Below are 18,884 nucleotides of genomic sequence, written 5' to 3' on the forward strand. Positions count from 1 at the left end.
TTTCTATTCATTGTAAGTGAATCGCTGAGTAGAGCTCACATTCTAGAAGAGGGGGAATTAAGTTCCATTTTTTGAAATACACAATAATTTGTGGCGATATTTTTAAAATCATCAAAATGGAAATCTTTCCTTCATTGATCTATAGTTTCAGTGCAATCTCGGGTTAAATTTTAACTTTTTTTTTTCTTTTTTGAAGAAAATCACAGGCTAATTTAAAAGTACATACAGAAAATCAAAGTTTCTAAAATAGATTAACCAGCTTTGAAAAAAGATGAACAAAGCTGAAATACTTGCATTACCTGATTTTAAGACTTACCATACTCGAAAGTACTCAAACAAAGTGGTGCTGGCATAAGAGCACACACAAATCACTGAGATAGAAGAGCAAGTCCAGGAACAGACCCACACTGGCCAACTGACTCTCAATCAAGGAGCCAGGGTGATACGCCAAGGAGACATCTTTTTGACAAACATTGATGGAATAATGCTAGACATTTGTATGGAAAAAAATACATCTCAATCCTTAACTTCACAAAAATTATACTCAAATTGGATCTCAGACCTCAATGTAATAGCAAAAACTATTACATTCTAGATGAAAACACAGGACAAAATGTTTGTGACATCAGATTAGCAAGTATTTGTTAAATAAGATATCAAAAGCACAAACTATTTAAAAAACTGAGACATTGAATTAATCGAGTTTAAAACTTTTGCTCATTGAAAGAAACAGTTTAGGAAACAAAGAAGCAAGCCAAAGACTGGCACAAAATTTTTATAAAATATATCCAACAAAGGGCTTATACCCAGAATATAAAATGGGCACAAGAAAAGGTGCTCAAATCACTAGTCATCAGAAAAACACAAATTAAAACCACAAGATATAACTGCATGCCAACTAGAATGACTAAAATTAAAATGGCTAACCATGCCAAGTGCTGGCAAGGAGATGGTGGAATTGGAACGTTCATATATTGATGGTGGAAATGCAAAATGGTATAGTAACCTTGTAAAATAATATGGTACCATTTATTTTTCAAATGATGAATTCCAGCAATTCTACTTCTAGGCATTTACCCAAGAGAAGTAAAAACATATGTACACAAAGAAATGTATACACAGATTCTCACAGCAACATTACTCATAATCAAACCTGGATATAACCCAAATATTCACCAACTAATGAACAAACAAATTGTAGTGTAACATACTAGGGATTGATATTTATAATAACAAGGAATTAAACAGTAATCAAAGGTAAATGGATTTCAAAAACAGCACGTTAAGTGAAGTAAGTAGAACATAAAAGACTTCATACTACAGGATTCAAATTATATGAGATTCTAGAAAAGGCAAAGCTGTGGTGACATAAAGAAACCAGTGGTTATCTGGGGATGGCAGGTGGGTGACAGCAAAAGGAATGAAAAAAAATGTTTAGGGAGAAGAGACTGTTTTCTATCCTGATTGTTGTGGTAGCTATAAAACAGTATACAAGTACCCAAATCCACCAAACTGTACACTTAAAGTTGGTATATTTTATTGTATTGTAATACTTTAATGAACAACAAAAAAAATTTTTCATAAAAGTAAACGTGAAGAACTAGGAAGACTGAAATTTCTATATATATACTTCTCATCTTAAATTTTATAAAAGAGGTGAGATTTTCACAGACTGAAACCAGTCTTTAGCAACAAAAAACTTCTGGTATCTTGAAAATATTTCCAGCTAACATAAACTAACATAAGAAGACTTTTCGATAATAAGTTATGCTGTCATTTATAACGAATACGTCAACTTCCCTGGTGGCTCAGACAGTAAAGAATCTGCCTGCAATGCAAGAGACCCCAGTTTGATCCCTGGAGAAGGGAATGGCAACTCATTTCAGTATTCTTGTCTGGATAATCTCATGGACAGAGGAGCCTTGCGGGCTACTGTCCATGTGGTTCACAAAGAGTCAGCAAGACTGAGTGACTAAGCACGCACATAATGAATATATTAAAAATCACATGCATTGATTTTACCATAGTTCTTTCACAGAGCTGATCATAAAGATATAAGAAAAATATCAACATAATCAGCCCCAAAGAGGAAGGAACACTGGACATTTCTATTTCAAAACAATCTGTTGAAAGACATAATCAAAACTGATTCAAGGCTTCCTATCTCTTGATAGGGAAACAATGTGAAGACTCTGTGAGAAAAGGGAAAAAGCACTCTGTGTGGCAACTGCCATGTAGTCTATCAGGAATCATCAAGAATGAAAACATCTGGGTGTTTTCTTGTTGACCTCTTATCTCCATTTCTTTTCCCTTTGACCGGCAGCAGTACTGACCCAGCTTAATATATTCTACAGTAGCCTTAAAGCCTTCTCAAAGCCATCCTTTACTTCGTTTTCTTTTTATTATTATTATTATTATTCTTTACAATATTGTATTGGTTTTGCCATACATCAACATGCATCCACCACGGGTGTACACGTGTTCCCCATCCTGAACCCCCCTCCCACCTCCCTCCCCGTACCATCCCTCTGGGTCATCCCAGTGCACCAGCCCCAGGCTTCCTGTATCCTGCATCGAACCTGGACTGGCGATTTGTTTCTTATATGATATTATACATGTTTCAATGCCATTCTCCCAAATCATCCCCACCCCTCACAGAGTCCAAAAGACTGTTCTATACATTTGTGTCTCTTTTGCTATCTCGCATACAGGGTTGTCGTTACCATCTTTCTAAATTCCACATATATGCGTTAGTATACTGTATTGGTGTTTTTCTTTCTGGCTTACTTCATTCTGTATAATAGGCTCCAGTTTCATCCACCTCATTAGAAGTGATTCAAATGTATTCTTTTTAATGGATGAGTAATACTCCATTGTGTATATGTACCACAGCTTTCTTATCCATTCATCTGCTGATGGACATCTAGGTTGCTTCCATGTCCTGGCTATTATAAACAGTGCTGCGATGAACATTGGGGTACACGTGTCTCTTTCAATTCTGGTTTCCTCGTGTGTATGCCCAGCAATGGGATTGCTGGGTCGTATGGCAGTTCTATTTCCAGGTTTTTTAAGGAATCTCCACACTGTTCTCCATAGTGGCTGTACTAGTTTGCATTCCCACCAACAGTGTAAGAGGGTTCCCTTTTCTCCACATCCTCTCCAGCATTTATTGCTTGTAGACTTTTGGATAGCAGCCATTCTGACTGGCGTGAAATGGTACCTCATTGTGGTTTTGATTTGCATTTCTCTGATAATGAGTGATGTTGAGCATTTTTTCATGTGTTTGTTAGCCATCTGTATGTCTTCTTTGGAGAAATGTCTATTTAGTTCGTTGGCCCATTTTTTGATTGGGTCGTTTATTTTTCTGGAATTGAGCTGCAGGAGTTGCTTGTATATTTTTGAGATGAGTTGTCTGTCAGTTGCTTCATTTGCTATTATTTTCTCCCATTCTGAAGGCTGTCTTTTCACCTTGCTTATAGTTTCTTTTGTTGTGCAGAAGCTTTTAATTTTAATTAGATCCCATTTATTTTTGCTTTTATTTCCAATATTCTGGGAGGTGGGTCACAGAGGATCCTGCTGTGATGTATGTCGGAGAGTGTTTTGCCTATGTTCTCCTCTAAGAGTTTTATGGTTTCTGGTCTTATGTTTAGATCTTTAATCCATTTTAAGTTTATTTTTGTGTATGGTGTTAGAAAGTATTCTAGTTTCATTCTTTTACAAGTGGTTGACCAGTTTTCCCAGCATCACTTGTTAAAGAGATTATCTTTTCTCCATTGTATATTCTTGCCTCCTTTGTCAAAGATAAGGTGTCCATAGGTGCGTGGGTTTATCTCTGGGCTTTCTATTTTGTTCCATCGATCTATATTTCTGTCTTTGTGCCAGTACCATACTGTCTTGATGACTGTGGCTATGTAGTGGAGCCTGAAGTCAGGCAGGTTGATTCCTCCAGTTCCATTTTTCTTTCTCAAGATTGCTTTGGCTATTCGAGGTTTTTTGTATTTCCATACAAATTGTGAAATTATTTGTTCTAGTTCTGTGAAAAATACCGTTGGTAGCTTGATAGGGATTGCATTGAATCTACAGAGTGCTTTGGGTAGTATACTCATTTTCACTATATTGATTCTTCCAACCCATGAACATGGTATATTTCTCCATCTATTAGTTTTCTTGTACACGACAACGCCAGAGACATAAGACAATGAGTTTGTTGAAGGTGATGTTTGAGCTGCATTCTTAATCCATCATATGGAGGACCAATTAAATAAATATCTTTGATGGTCTTAGAAGAGAAAGTACAATACAGCTACAGACCAATTTCTTCGTATTAAGAAGAAAGCAGAGGATGCCAACAGGATAAAGTTTTCTTGGATATTGGTGGGCCCACAAAATTCATAATGAAGGCTGCAGGGAACTGTTGGAGGTATGGGTCTTTCAGCACCTCTGGGTACTTTTAAAACTTCTTTATGACCAGGATCTCCCTCCAGAATCCAGTCTCCATGGATGATGATCAGGGCCTCACCTTAGTGGGGTCGGCAAGGGAAGATCTAAGAACAGCTGGTACCTAAGTGTCTTGTGTTTGAAGCAGACATGGACGAGAGCCTTGAAATAGGCACTGGAAGGCACTGGGCCCACTGGACCACCAGAACACCTGGCCTTTGGTCCTGGCTCAATCGCCCAGCAGTTGTGCAACTTGAGCTTCAGTTTTAAAACAAGAAGCCTAGGTTCCCCACCACTGCAGAGAGTGTGTCAAGAACCTAATGAGGCGGTACACATTGACAACATTCTGACAATCACAAAGAATAGCAGTGTTTTGTTGTACAGAAATGATTATTTGATAATACTGAATTTTATCTGAGTTTTTAGAAACTCAGCAAGTATTTCTAGAATATAGATGAAACGCCAGATGTTTTGTTTGGCACTGGGGATGATAAAGAATAATGTATAGTTTCTAAATTGAAAGGGCAGATTCAGAGAAGGCTTCAGAGTTAGAACTTAAATGAATACGATTTTCTAGGAAAAGAAGGGATCTAATGGTGAAAGAATGGAGATGGCTGGAAGAAACTGCCATATGGTTATGCAAAGCTACCTCTGAAGAGCACAGATGCTAAAGCTCCAGAACCTGCATTTGAACATTGTCTCTGCTACGTATCAGCTTGCATTCTTAGCAGATAAGTTCTTTGTGCCTCAGTTTATCTATAAAATGGGGACAACAGGGTCTACAATATCAGGTTTTTAGGAGGACTAGTTAAATAAATAGTATTTGTAAAGTCCTTAGAAAAGAGTTGTGTTAGTCTGCTTTCTCTAGGTTATGCGGTGATAACAAATTATCCCAAATTTCAGTTGTTTTTACAAAGGCTGTTTCTCACTCATCTTGCATGTTGGCTATGGCCCTGCTCTGTGTGTTTTCTTCATTCTGGGATCTGGGCTGAGGGAGCAACGTCTATCTGGCACGTGTTTTTCTCATGACAAAACGAACAGAGCAATGGTGGGACCACACCAGGGTGCTTAAAACTTCTGCCTGAGAAGCACCCATCACTGCTGCTCATAGTCTGGTGGCTCACATAAGTCACAGAGTGGAGTCTGATGTTCACACGGCCCCTAGAGGCCCTGCAGAGAGGGGTCTAGGGAGATGGGGCAGCAAATACTCTCAACCAACAAAACAGCTGAACAAACAATATAATCTACTACCAATGGGTGGGACATAGCATGTGCCATGGGTTTGTTAAAGAAAAATAAGTGATGACAAAGAATCTCAAGACAGCATGAGATGTCAGAGGGGTAAAGTGCTCAGCGACTCCGGAGTACAGTGTCCATGGGCTGAGAGAGGGACCTGAGGAGGCCTAACTTTGAAAGGCTCTGCAAGAGGGCAAGGTTTTGCCTATAGGTAAAAGATAGGTGACAGTAATGCCAATTATATAGCTGTATCTTATGAGGCACTCTGTGCCGGTTTTTATCAAGACACTGGCATGATTTCATTTGTTCGGCATTGAACATTTAAAAGTCACTCTCCGTGCAACACTTGTCTAAGACAACATTCTGTCAGCAGTGGACTGAGTTGCAACTGTTTCAACAAAGAAGAGGACAGAAGGTTTCTTTCAGTAGGTCCAGGCTACCTAGGGTCAGGATAGGGGAAGGGGGCTCAGAGAGGAAGGGAGGGAAAAGAAGGGGGAGGAAAGAGAGGGTGTGAAAGAATCAGAGAGAGAGGGGGCACTGTACAATGGACTGATAAGCACTCAGTCTGGTGGTGGGATTGTAAATACTGTGTTAATTAGAAGACGGTGAAAGCACCCTCTACATATGGCTGCTTCCTAAGGATCCACTGTCTTCTACACGAGGTTCTTTCACAAGCCCAACCCACCTCACAGCTCTGACCACCCTTGACTTCCCTCTGCAGCTTCTGTCCTCATTTTCAATGAAATGCTAAAAAATCATCTCAATCCCTCAGGTTCAACTGAAAACCTTGGGCATCGGATGATGATCTGCCATGCTGTACCCTTCCTTTGGTGAGCTGGGAGAAGAAATCTGAGGGAAGAAAGAATAAGGAAGAAGAAAAGAAAGAGTGAAGAGCAGAGAAAGACGTGAAAAGGAGCAGAATCAACACCCATCCTCATTCACCTGGGAAACAGGTCAGGGCTCCAAAACTTTCTCCAAAGAAGTTCTGATTTCCACAGTGGATTCCGCTAGGTCCGTGAGCTTTTTTCCCTTAATGATTTATCATGGAAAGCCCATCAACATAAGGTTCTGTTTGGTGCTTTTTCTTTTACAGTTACCATCAGACGATGTTTTACTTTTTGTCTTTAAAACTCTTGTGGGGGGAAGAGAGACAGGTAAATTACTGCCCACAGATGTGCCATCTTGATTCCTTCAAGGCTGCTCAACTCTCTCCTTCCCCGCTTCTGTGACTTACAAACCCTAATAAGACGTCTATAATCTCACACCATCATGAAGTTTTTGTTTGAAAAGCTTTAAAGATTTACTCTTTAAAGATCTACACCCACTGCCTACAGAGAAAACATACAAACTCAGACCACGTCCAAGGTCCTAATGAATCTGGTATGAATCTATGTTTCTAATCTTGTTACTGGGTAGGACAGATTTTCTTTCACACTACGGTGACTTGATTGTAAGATAATCAAAGTCTGACGTACTGTACAGAGCAGGTAACAAATGCAGGAAATGGCTAGACTGTGAAAGCGACAGGTCTCTTAGACAGGCCTGCCTCTTCACCTGCTCTCAAACAGCTTGAAAGAGGACCAAAAGATGATGAAGACATGAATTATGAAAAGAGAAAACTTGGCAACAGCAGGCTCTTTCTATTTTAATCATTCCAGAATCAGCTCAGGCCTGAGACTTCAGCTTTTGAGACTTAGGGTACATCCCGGTGGTAATGACTCACTACTATGATTCAGAGGATGGCAGAAAATGAAGAAGTGCAGGGCTACAGACGGCCTGAAGGCTTTCTTCAGAACCATACAAAGAACTTAAAGTTCAATAAGTAACCAATGTTTTCTTTAAGGAAAAAAGTCTTATTAACATGTAACAAATGTAGTGGAACTGTGGAGTAGAGTGACTTCCTCCAAAGAAGGTCTCTCACAAAAGACATGAAGAAGAGAAAAAAAAAGACATGAAGAATAGTGAGACATGAGGTGGGAATAGGACTCAAGGAAGTGCAGACTAATATTTCTGAAGTACCCATTTAAATGGAAATATTTCACTTATGTACTATATCAATTATTATACAATTCTGCCAACTTTCAAGGAAACAGTCATATTTTTAGGCATTAACTATTGGTATTCAAAGCCAGAATGGTCGATGGAAAAACAATGTGATATTAAAATAGGTATCAATGTTACATGTGAGTAATATCAATCTTTATGCAAAACCAAATGCCCTTTATACTTTCTGGTCAGCAACTGGAATCCCCAAGGGATCACAAAACGGATCCTAGCTGTTCTGGGCAAATCAACTCGTTATTGCTGCTTGAAAGCTAAACACACTTCCCTAACCCCTCTCCAATCAGGAAAAATACTTAAGTCCTTGTTCTTTTCAGCGACATCACTCCCAACCTAGCAAAATACTGTACTAGTGGAATTCACCCTCCTTCTCCTCTTTTAATCAGTGGGATACTTTTAAGCTGGGTATTCAGAAACATTTCTAATCATGACAGGATGGGTGACACAAGGAGAGAGAAAAACTGGCCTAAAGCAAAATAAATCCACCCATAACTAAATAAAATAACCCAAAGCTGGCAGCTTTTCAGAAAAGCATGAGTAAAGGTTTTGGTTTCTATGACAGCAGATAACACATTACTTATGTTTATACAAATTCTCTTTATAAGAAAAAAAAAAGCTCTTTCTCTTAAAAACACAGATTGAAATAAAATTACTTCCTTACTACACACAGTATGTTAGGAGAACTACTGATTTCAGAGCTAAAAGGTGATCTTTTATCAACAGGTTTTCTAGTATTTCTCCAAAACACTGAATATTATCTGTGCATTTTTGGGGGGAGAGTAAAAATTTTATTTTATTTTTAGTATTTTAACATAAAAAACCCCAAAAAAACAAAAAAAGGAAGTTGCTTGATAAATATGGGGAGAGGAGGAGTCACGTTGAGCAAGAAGACATCTGGGACAAGTTGTGGCTTTATGAATCTCAGACCTCGATCCTATAATCAGTGGTGTGTGAACCAAACACTCAAAAACAACACCCTCCTTTATAATTATCCTTATCTAAAGTATACCATATTATATTAAATATTTCATAATAAAAGTGCGCTTCTCTGGAAAAAGTCAGAAACAAGATATTCATTAAATTCAAAACAAGCACTAACATCTATGATACAATGTGAAGGAAAACTGGGGTAATTATCACTGACACTAATCATTTTAAGTCAACACAATTAGTATCATCTAACTACAGTGGGATAATAATAAAGAACAAGGTTGATATGAAGATTTATCAGATTTGTGTAATGGCAGGAGGTCTGTAACCCTGGTTGAATTACTTACAATAAAGTGAAGATTGAATTGGCTCAGAGATATTTATTAATAATGGGACTATTCTAAGCTACATTCATCTGAAAATTATATTTCAAATATCGAGCAACTCAATTCACTCTTCTGAATGTTAATGTTAAAAATTTGTTAAACTTCTGATTCCTTTATGAAATTAAATCAGCCCCTTACCACCTGTTAAGCATGTGTACTAGAAAAGACTGACCACAACACACAAACTTTAGATTTTAAAAAGACTAGAAAGAGTTGAGAAATGCAACCTTCAATTCTAGAACACTGAATGTCACAAAATGAAACTTTCTGAGGTGGTATCAGGAACTTATTTGAAAACCAGGAGTCTGCAAACAGAATAAAGAAATAAAACGGGATGTCTTAAAACAAATGAGTCACATAGTGAGTTTATATTAAAGAATGGCTCAGACAATGACAGCAAATCAATCAACAGAAAACTAACACAATGAGATGTAATACAATAAGGTACTTGTCAAATTTTTGGATGTTTTAGGAAAAAAGGACTGAAGATTATCACTGTAAAGAGAAAGAGAATGTATCACAAATGAAAGAGTAAATTCTCAGGCTGCTCTCATTATGAAAGCAATGAACTCTCAACTTACTGTCTTCAGGTTGGTTAAGAACCTGCCAGTCAAGCTGGCAGATCAAGTGGGGATGAGATCAGATGGGGCAGAGCCTGGCCACTGTGCCTCACACGAGCAGAATGACCCCAGGCTGTCCTTAAGTCACTACAAGTCTTAAGAACACCAGGTGGCTCAGATGGTTTGAAGACCTCACAATGGAGTTCAGCTCTGCAGTCCTGAAGCCAATCTGGGCATCGGTGGAAAGTGTTTTGGGAGAGGGAAACAAAGTGACTTCAGTCCTCAGAACTGTGGCTGGAAACTGCAAGGAGTGAAGGAATAAGTTGTATATGAAAAGAACAAACACAGGAGAGCGTAAAGGAAGGACAGAAGTGAGCCGGCTTAAAGTAATGACCCAGTGTCCCATCATACTATTCACCCAGGAAACAAGAGTGAGTAGTGATAACTTACGTAAAATGTCTGCAGTGGAATGCACGGTGGTGGTGGTGGGGGGGGGCTGGCTTAGTCGCTAAGTCGAATCCAACTTTTGTGACCCCATGGACTGTAGCCCACCAGGCTCCTCTGTCCATGGGATTCCACAGGCAAGAATACTGGAGTGCGTTGCCATGCCCTCCTCCAGGGAATCTTCCTGACCCAGGAATCGAACCCAGGTCTCCCACATTGCAGGCATATTCTTTACTGCCGAGCCACCAAGGAAGCCCAGTGGAATGCAAAGTTATGTCCAAATCCTTTCCCTTTGATGTTATACATATCCCTGTGAATCCAGTCTGTAACTTTCTTAGTCATTTCCAAGAAAGAAATTAAAATTATGTTCCACATATACTGCTGCTGCTGCTGCTAAGTCGCTTCAGTCATGTTCGACTCTGTGCAACCCCATAGACGGTAGCCCATCAGGCTCCCCCGTCCCTGGGATTCTCTAGGCAAGAACACTGGAGTGGATTGCCATTTCCTTCTCCAATGCGTGAAAGTGAGAAGTGAAAGTGAAGTCGCTCAGTTGTGTCCGACTCTTAGTGACCCCATAGACTGCAGCCCACCAGGCTCCTCCATCCATGGGATTTTCCAGGCAAGAGTGCTGGAGTGGGGTGCCATTGCCTTCTCCGTCCACATATACTAGTTATAAACATATTTTTTATAGAAATCTGGGAGTTCAAATTTAAGCCATGGATGAAAAATAAAGCTCAATTTCATGCTTTAGATTCCTTCTTGATACCTCATAGAGTTGAAGACGTATGTTAATTAAAATAAAACAAAACAATACAGAGCATGGGGATGGGGAAGATGATGCTTCTGTGTGGCACACAGATGAGACACCACCCAAACCCTTCAGCTAGCTCCCTCTTCCTTCTCCAGCCACGCACCCTGACAAATCTTGCATCAGTTCTCATCCACCTGACTTTCCGCTTAACCTTATTTTTCCCTTGCATGACCAAGTCTTTTTCCGAAAGAAACAAAATCTCTCTCCCTGCTTTTGGCAAATCCGACTTCTTCATTTTCTTTTTCTGCTGTTTTTGTCCTGCTATGACCTCGACTACTGCTAATGTAATTTTAAAATAACACAGACAAGAAACTCAGCTAAAACTTTCACTAAAATTACCTTGAAAACCGAGACAATCTGGCCTCTTTTGTCTCAATGATCCATGTAACTGGCTTTTTCATCACTAAGGAAGTGGCTTTGAGATGGAATCTGACACCTGAAGACAACTGAATATAACCCATAATCTCAATATGACATTTTCCCTCAAGTTTCTTCAGGAAAGAGGAGAGGTGGGGAGGGGGGGAAATCACACTTACAAGTCCACTTATGGCTACAATCCAGATGTAGGAACCAGAGGTGAAAAGCTATAAAAGAAAAAAAAGGCAACTAAAAATGAAATTCAACTGCCAGTCACAGCATATTTACTTTTACATAATTATAGTCATTACCATTTATGTTGTCTTAATTATATATATTCTTAATATAAACAAAAGGAAGATCACCAAATGCTCTGTTATATAAAGGTAAATAATATACCATTTTTCTTTTCTTTCCTCTTCTACCAAGACCTCACTCAGCTTTCCGATAGTCTAAAACAGATTGGGTGAAACCAGCCCACTCTTATGCAAAGAAAAATAAGTGAAATTCAAGCACATTCTTGTTTACAAATGGACATTAATTGGTTTACACAAAGTAAAATACTATATGGACAGAAATTATTAGCATTAACAACACGGAAAATATGTAGTCACCGCCAATGCTTAGTGTCAAGTAATGACATGTATTATAGTTCATATAATTCTCTTATTTCAATTTCTTATTATTGCTACTCTAGTTTTAGATGGAAGACGTCTGTCAGCATACAGGTCCTTGCCCAATGTTGCTCTGCTGATCCTCTCATTCCAGTCTGGCCCAGAAAGAGTGAACCAAGTAACAGGGCTCAGAGTTTATTAATGGCAAAAGTAGTTAGAAATGGGTCTCATGAAATCTCTGCCTTTTTCAAATCATTTACATCCAAGGATTGTGTTCAGGGGTTTTTTTTGTTTGTTTGTTTTTGTTTTTTATGTCATAAGACATCTCCCAAGTGTTTCTGCAAGAAAGAAAAATTCATAGCCTAGTAACAGGATAATATCGGGACAACTGGTAAAATTGGAATAAGACTGTATCAATGTTAATTTCCCAATTTTGTTAACTGAACAGCAGTTATGCAAGAGAATGACCTTATTTATAAGAAATACACTGAAATATAATATTAACACTGAAATACTTAGAGAATAAAATGAAGTCACACATGCAGATTAAAAAAAAAAGATTTGTATCTTAGTGTCTGTCCACAATTAGATCAGTAGATCACCAGATGGGGAGTTAAGCATTTCTGCTCGTAGAGAAAGAAGCAGTTCATCAGCGACATCAGTGCCAGATGAAAACCTCAAAGTTGCGCACTTTTATCAAGGACAGATAGAAAAAAAGATACATAGAAAGAAGACAGATACAAAGGTAACAGATGGCAAAGCACAGGTAAAAAGCAGTCTAACAAGCTGTGCTCTTGTGTTAGCTCATGGAGAAATGAGCAATGGCTGCAACTCTAATCCCTTGATTTAAAATTTAATCCTTTGATTGAGCGTGGATGCTTGTTCAGTGTGAATGACTTTGAAAACAACAAGAATGAGAATTACGTGGAAAATTATTTTTCTGTAGTCTTCTTCCAAAAGTACAGAGAAAAGTAATATTTCCACAGCACTTGCTGTGTGTTTTTTCTCACTGCTGGCCTCTCTGAGGGGCAAGTGCTGCATCTCAAGCTACATTTTATCCTCCATGGCCCCCAGCACTGGGCATTACATGACTGGCTCTTGAGCCCTGGGCACGTCAATGTCCCTTCACAAACGTCTTTGCTCTCCTGAGAATGACTAAAGTCATTCAATCACTCATCTAGCAAATGTCCCTGGTTTCAAGAAGTTGCTGAGTAACCGAGGCACAGAAACAAGTGTGAAGGTTCAGAGGGGAGGGAACAGAAGTCTGGGGAATAAAAGGTTCACACTCACGTCAAGGTGGGGGAAGGGTGGGAGTCAATACTGGATGGACAAGAAGAAACCCTGGATGCCATTCATGCTAAAGAGTTCAGATTTTATCAAGAGGCCCAGGGCATCTCCACCTCTACTTTCTGCATCAACTTCTACCCCACAAAAAAAAAAAAAAAAAAGACAAAACAAAACCACTCACAATCTCAGAAAAACCAAAGGTGGCAGTCATACAGACATACATTATTAATATTAGGAACCAACTGACTTAGTTTCTTATTACCTGTTCTGATTACCCCCCAAAACCCACTGCTACAATCTCTACATCTTCAAATGATCATGTGAAATAGATATCATTGTTCCCACTTTACAGGTGGGCAAATGGGGGCTCAGAAAAAGTGATGGAAAAGGAAAGTAATTACCAGAGCAAGTACTTAAACCAATGTCCACTCGGCTCCAAAGACTTGCCACAGCGCTGCACTGAATCCCTGCTCTACATGGAATGAAGCAACGTCTTCTACCCTCAAAGCTGCTCTCTAACTAGAGCCAACATGAGGACCAGAGGCTTCCATGACCTGACCCAAGTATCAAGCTTGAGTATGCCATGTCAGAACTGGAACTTGGGTCTCTGCCCCTGGTCCAGGGGACTCTGCGACCACTGCATTCTGCCTTCTGTTGGAACATCTTAAAAAGAATTAAGCATGCCACTGAAAACCCTAGTAATAACAGTAAAACATGGAAATGGGCTCTTAGGTTATAAGAGTATTAGAGAGGACAAAGGGGAGTGTAAAGCTACGTAGGCTGAGAGATGAGGAATAAACATATTTCATGAAAAATGGTTGTAAAAGTGGTAAGGAAACACCCACCCCAGATGGGCCATTGATAACACGTGAGAGCAGACAAGAGAAGGTGGAGGAAATGCTAAAGGTTAAAAGGGGAGGGAGGAGGGCCCTGTACAGTGACACTGGCATCCGGTCTGATATGTGTGGGATAAGGAATGTTATGAGTATTGACGGATCAAAAGGCCAAGCTACATATGGTACCACAGGAAACAGCAGAATAAAAGTTTACATTAAAAGGTGTGAGAGTGAAAGAAAAGTGACAGGTGTAATGCTACAGGTAGAAAACTGAAAATCACACGTATCTTCTATTCCCGGGCCTGGAGCCTAGCAGACAGCAATCAATATTCACTGAATGTTGGTAAAGACGATCTTTTTCGATTCAAGTCAAATGGTAAGTCCACTAATGGCCATCGGGTAAAACCATTTAGTGAATGGCAACAGTGTAATCAAGCCTGCTGCGGCACAGGAGTCATGAGGCTGGCAAAGCGTATCTGGTTCCTGCTTTAGAGCTTTATTTGTGACTCTGTATTCAATGAATCAATTTTGGCAGTGGCTTTCCACGTTCCACCTCTGGACTGTTCTCACGTTTCCGCTTCATACTGCGATTTTTGAAAAAGTACTTACACGCAATTGTACAACAAAATTAAAATATTTTCCACCAATACAAATTACAGTGAAAGCGCTTATCAGATTTCTAAAGGCTATGAAAGTATTCTAGTACATTATATACCTTGATGTTCTTGTTCTGTAACACTTCCTTTGAACGTTTGATACAGATCATGAAGCCAAACTTATGGGAAAAAAAAAACTTTGTTTTTCAAGGAGATCAAATGAGAAAAAGACCAAAAAAAAAAAAAAGAGAGAGACAGATCTGGTTAAAGAAATGTGAACAGAAAAATGTATACTGTACCTGTAGTCCCAATATATAAATCAGTGTCTTGTTTGTGATGGACAACGGGCCCAGAATATGTGCCACTTGGACTCTTGGGATGGAGCAGTAAAATGGTACAAAGAGAGCAAACACAGGTGCCAGGCTATGCAAACAAATAAAAAAAAAATCACTATGGTGTAATGCTCAATTTACAACACCAACGGCAAATGTATATCTGAAGTAACACTGCTTATCGTTTTATTTCAGTCTGAAAACATGATCTTAGATACACAAGTTGGTTTCTATATGTACAACATATCCAAAATAATTTGTACGTATATATAATATTTTATGAGAACTCTATCTGATCTTTGTTAACTCTCCCAAAGTGATTGCAAAGTAATGGTTTGGCATCTACTAATGAACTATCAGCACTGTGAGAAAATGTAAAGCTGATGCTACATTTTCTTTTCATGAATGAATTGAAATCTGATGAAAGAAGTGAGACAAAGCAAAATCAAGAAACGTTACAATTCATCATGGCAAAATGCAAAATCTTCATGTCAGACCTGTCCGATTACATTTCACTGTAGCACTTGACAAGGCTCGCGCTCTTGTCCTCCCTTTCTCAAATGTCTTCCTGATTTTGTCTTAAACCCTGCTTCTTGCTGGTTTACCCATGATTTCTTCCACCTCTCTTCTACCTTCTCCAGGGTTCCACTGAAGACGTTTCTTTTGCTCTAGTCTCTCTCTGTATAAACCTAAGCCCTTTTACGCCTTCAACTAAAAAAAAATGAAGTGAGTCCCCAAGCTGTCTGACTGTCCCCTCACCTTGGCTATGAAATTCGATCTGATACCTTCAACTTGACATACTCAAAAGTCACAAACGTGTTTCTACATGAAGACGTGCTTCTCTTGAATCCATCTCCTAATACTGCCATCAGTATTTTCTTCCCCCACAGTTCTGATCATGTCACACCCCTGGTTAAAACCCTTCCTTCCACAGGCTCCCAGTATCCAAAGAGGAAATTTCAAACATCAGCATGAACTAGCAAACCCTGTGATTCTTTCTTACCAGTGTGGTTTCCTACGACCATCCCCTTCTCCCTTTTCCTGATCTGGCCCATCCCCTCTCACCCCCTCCCCGTCCAGATGCTCCCTGGGCACCTCAGCCTCTGCTGACTACTCACTGATGCAGGTTATTCTTTCAACACAAAAGTGTCACACTTTTCTGCTTAGGAAACTTACGCTTATGGTGCACAACAGAGCTCAGCTCCTCTCCCCAGTGATTTCTCCAACCCTCCTGGCGGTGAGCCGCTCTCCTTTGCCCTTGAAGCTACCCCAGTTTCACTGTTTGAGTGAATCAATGAATCAATCACCTGGGCACTGTGCGAGAGGCAGCAGGCCAGGTACAGGAGCTCCATCAACACCTCTAAGTAGGAAGCAGCCCCTAACCTCAAGGAATTAGCTCCAAGATTGCAGACACACATTCCTACCAGGGTAAGGCAGCAGACATGAGCGAGTCCTGTGGTTTGGACATACACGTAACACACATTCTTCATTAAACACTTGTTAATTTAATTAGTCTTTTACTTCCTCGTATTTTGGACGAGTGGCATCACACAAAGAAATTATTGCATCATAAGAAAAATGCAAGAACTACTTTTCACTTCCACAAAGAAATGTTCTCATTACCATTTCTGTGGAAACAACAGGTCCCTCTAGAACATTTGATAGAGAATATGTTATTAAAAAATCATCCACTGTCCTTTCTACTCTTAAACAAAACAAAAAGCCAACACATGTTGAAAATGAGGTAGATGGCAGCACTCTGAAACTTCTTCTATTGGTACTTGCTGAATAAATGAATTTCTCTTTAAAACGGTAAAACCATACAGCAGGATTTGTCTTTTGTTTTAAAAAGTCCCTTTTCTTGCTTTATTATTTTTAATGGGATTAAAGCATACAGTTTTATAGATACATTCAAACTATGGCCTATTGGTCTCTTGGTAATAATAAGAAAACCTATTTTGGTTGCACTTGAAGTGTCTGACTAAGGAACATGTCTTTAGGTACTCAATTTATAGAAGGTCTTCTGTTTACATTTAGCAATAAAATGTAAAGAGTGAAGGTATAACAAAATATCTGAAGCAGAGTTCTTACTTGAGGGTACATTTCAATGTAAACTAAGAAATATTGATAGGAATTTTAATGACCACAGTTCATATCTTACATACCAACAGAAGAAGTTTCAAAATTCCTTAGAAGTTATTCATCACTATGTAGTTTTAACTGATGACTAAATACTAAACTACACCTACCCAATACACAAAAGCACGTATTTCAGACCATGGTGTGGTACAGGCTGCCCTGTAGAAAATTTCCACTGCTATTTCTATACACACTGAGTGTTATTAGTCACTGACCAGTCTTTCTCTTTTCCTTATTTTACAACAACATTTGTTCTTTATACTGTCAACAGTAACTCAGCTTGACCTTTTCATATTGAGAACAGCTAACTTCTGGAAGCCCTATGTGGTTTAAGCATACAGGGCTGAAGTACAGAAAGGAATACACAATATAAAGGATTCATTCACTAATGTCACTAACATTTGTTGAGTATCTCCTATATACTCACAACTATGCTTGACAGAACAAATAAAATAGAAGCACTCAGGTCAGGTCACAAATGTCCATCCTATATTTTCTATGGAAAAAGGACAGTGACTCCACTTTTACAGTACAACTAAAGAAATCCTGGTAACTTTCAACAATAAAAATAAGGCTTGTGACCTCATGAAACTATCTGATAGTAAATATCAACAGCATCTCAAAGGACAATTACCCTGTCACCTCTTCTTTATACATATGACTACTCTAATACCAAAAAGAGGGGAAATCCAGTTTGCTAGAACATTTATTTTACCTAGATAAGTTCATAAAATAAAAATGCTTTACTTAACAAAAATTATTTTGAAAATTAAAAGACAAAAACCCCACCAGGATGGCTTTTCAACAAACTGAAAAACTTCTCAATAGTGTCTTCTTCAAGGCTTCTTCGATCCAATTTTTTTTCTTTTTTTCCCTTCTTTTTTACTTTTTAAATTATGAAGCATGATAACATATTTACAGGAGATTTGGAAAATACAGAACAAAGTTACATATAGTTTTACTATATATTGCAATTATTTTGTAAGTAGAAAAATTAAGATTTTTGGTTGTAGTTTAAACATCAAACTGTCAAAAATTAATAGAATGAATAGACAGAAAAGTAGAAGGATACAGCAGATCTGAAAAGCACTATGAACAACTCAACATAATTAAGATCTATACAAATTTCACACAACAACAGGATACAAATTCTATTCAAGTTCCCACAGACTATAAACCAGGAGACAATGGAACATATCCAGGGGCATTAAACAAGGTTCAAAAATGTCATGGTATAAAGGAGTATTCAAACCAAGTTTTAAAGGAACTAGTTCTGTAAAAGTTTACCACACTGACCAATCAAATCATAAAATCTCTGTATTTCCCCCTCAGAGAATTTTTATACTAGGAGTTACCTTGGTGATCATTTAGTTCAGTACTTTTATTTTACATAGTGGCATGGAGTCCCAAAGAACTTAGGTGAGTGTTACTCTTCTGTTTGACAACGTTTATCTACACATCTTCAGCACGGTAGGGCTTATAATAACCTCAATGGAATAATACACTGAGAGGCTAAAAGTCCTCAGCACTTTGACAGAATCCTGGAATGGAAGGGTCTCTGAGGGCACAGAGTCACAAATCCCTACCAAATGATTCAATTCTCTCTACAACGTCCCTCCAAACAGACACCTGGTTTATGCAAGCACCTACAGAAGAGATGGATTTCCCAGGTGGCTCAGTGGTAAAGAATCCTCCTGCCGGTGCAGGAGACTCCAATTCGATCTCTGGGTCGGCAAGATCCCCAGGAGAAAGAAATGGCAACCCACCCCAGTATCCTCACCTGGGAAATCCCATGGACAGAGGAGCTTGGCGGGCTACAGTTCATGGGATTACAAAAGAGTTGGATATGACTGAGCAC

At 38.9% G+C, this 18,884-nt stretch overlaps 1 protein-coding gene across 3 annotated transcripts in view; it reads right to left on the reverse strand.

Annotated features, from left to right (window-relative positions):
* The window catches only part of UBAC2 (UBA domain containing 2), a 170,448-nt gene that overhangs the window by 49,968 nt on the left and 101,596 nt on the right, over positions 1 to 18,884 (reverse strand). For 2 of the 3 annotated variants that reach the window (XM_070380788.1, XM_005899251.2), the window contains 2 exons: positions 14,855 to 14,978; positions 11,402 to 11,449 (listed from right to left, as the gene is read on the reverse strand). In XM_070380788.1, coding sequence (XP_070236889.1) covers positions 11,402 to 11,449; positions 14,855 to 14,978 — 172 coding nt within the window. The remainder of the gene's footprint in view (positions 1 to 11,401; positions 11,450 to 14,854; positions 14,979 to 18,884) is intronic. The other variant, XM_070380789.1, reaches the window with a different exon arrangement.

This window comes from Bos mutus, chromosome 12, assembly GCF_027580195.1.
Source record: "Bos mutus isolate GX-2022 chromosome 12, NWIPB_WYAK_1.1, whole genome shotgun sequence".
NCBI classification, from domain to species: Eukaryota; Metazoa; Chordata; class Mammalia; order Artiodactyla; family Bovidae; genus Bos; species Bos mutus.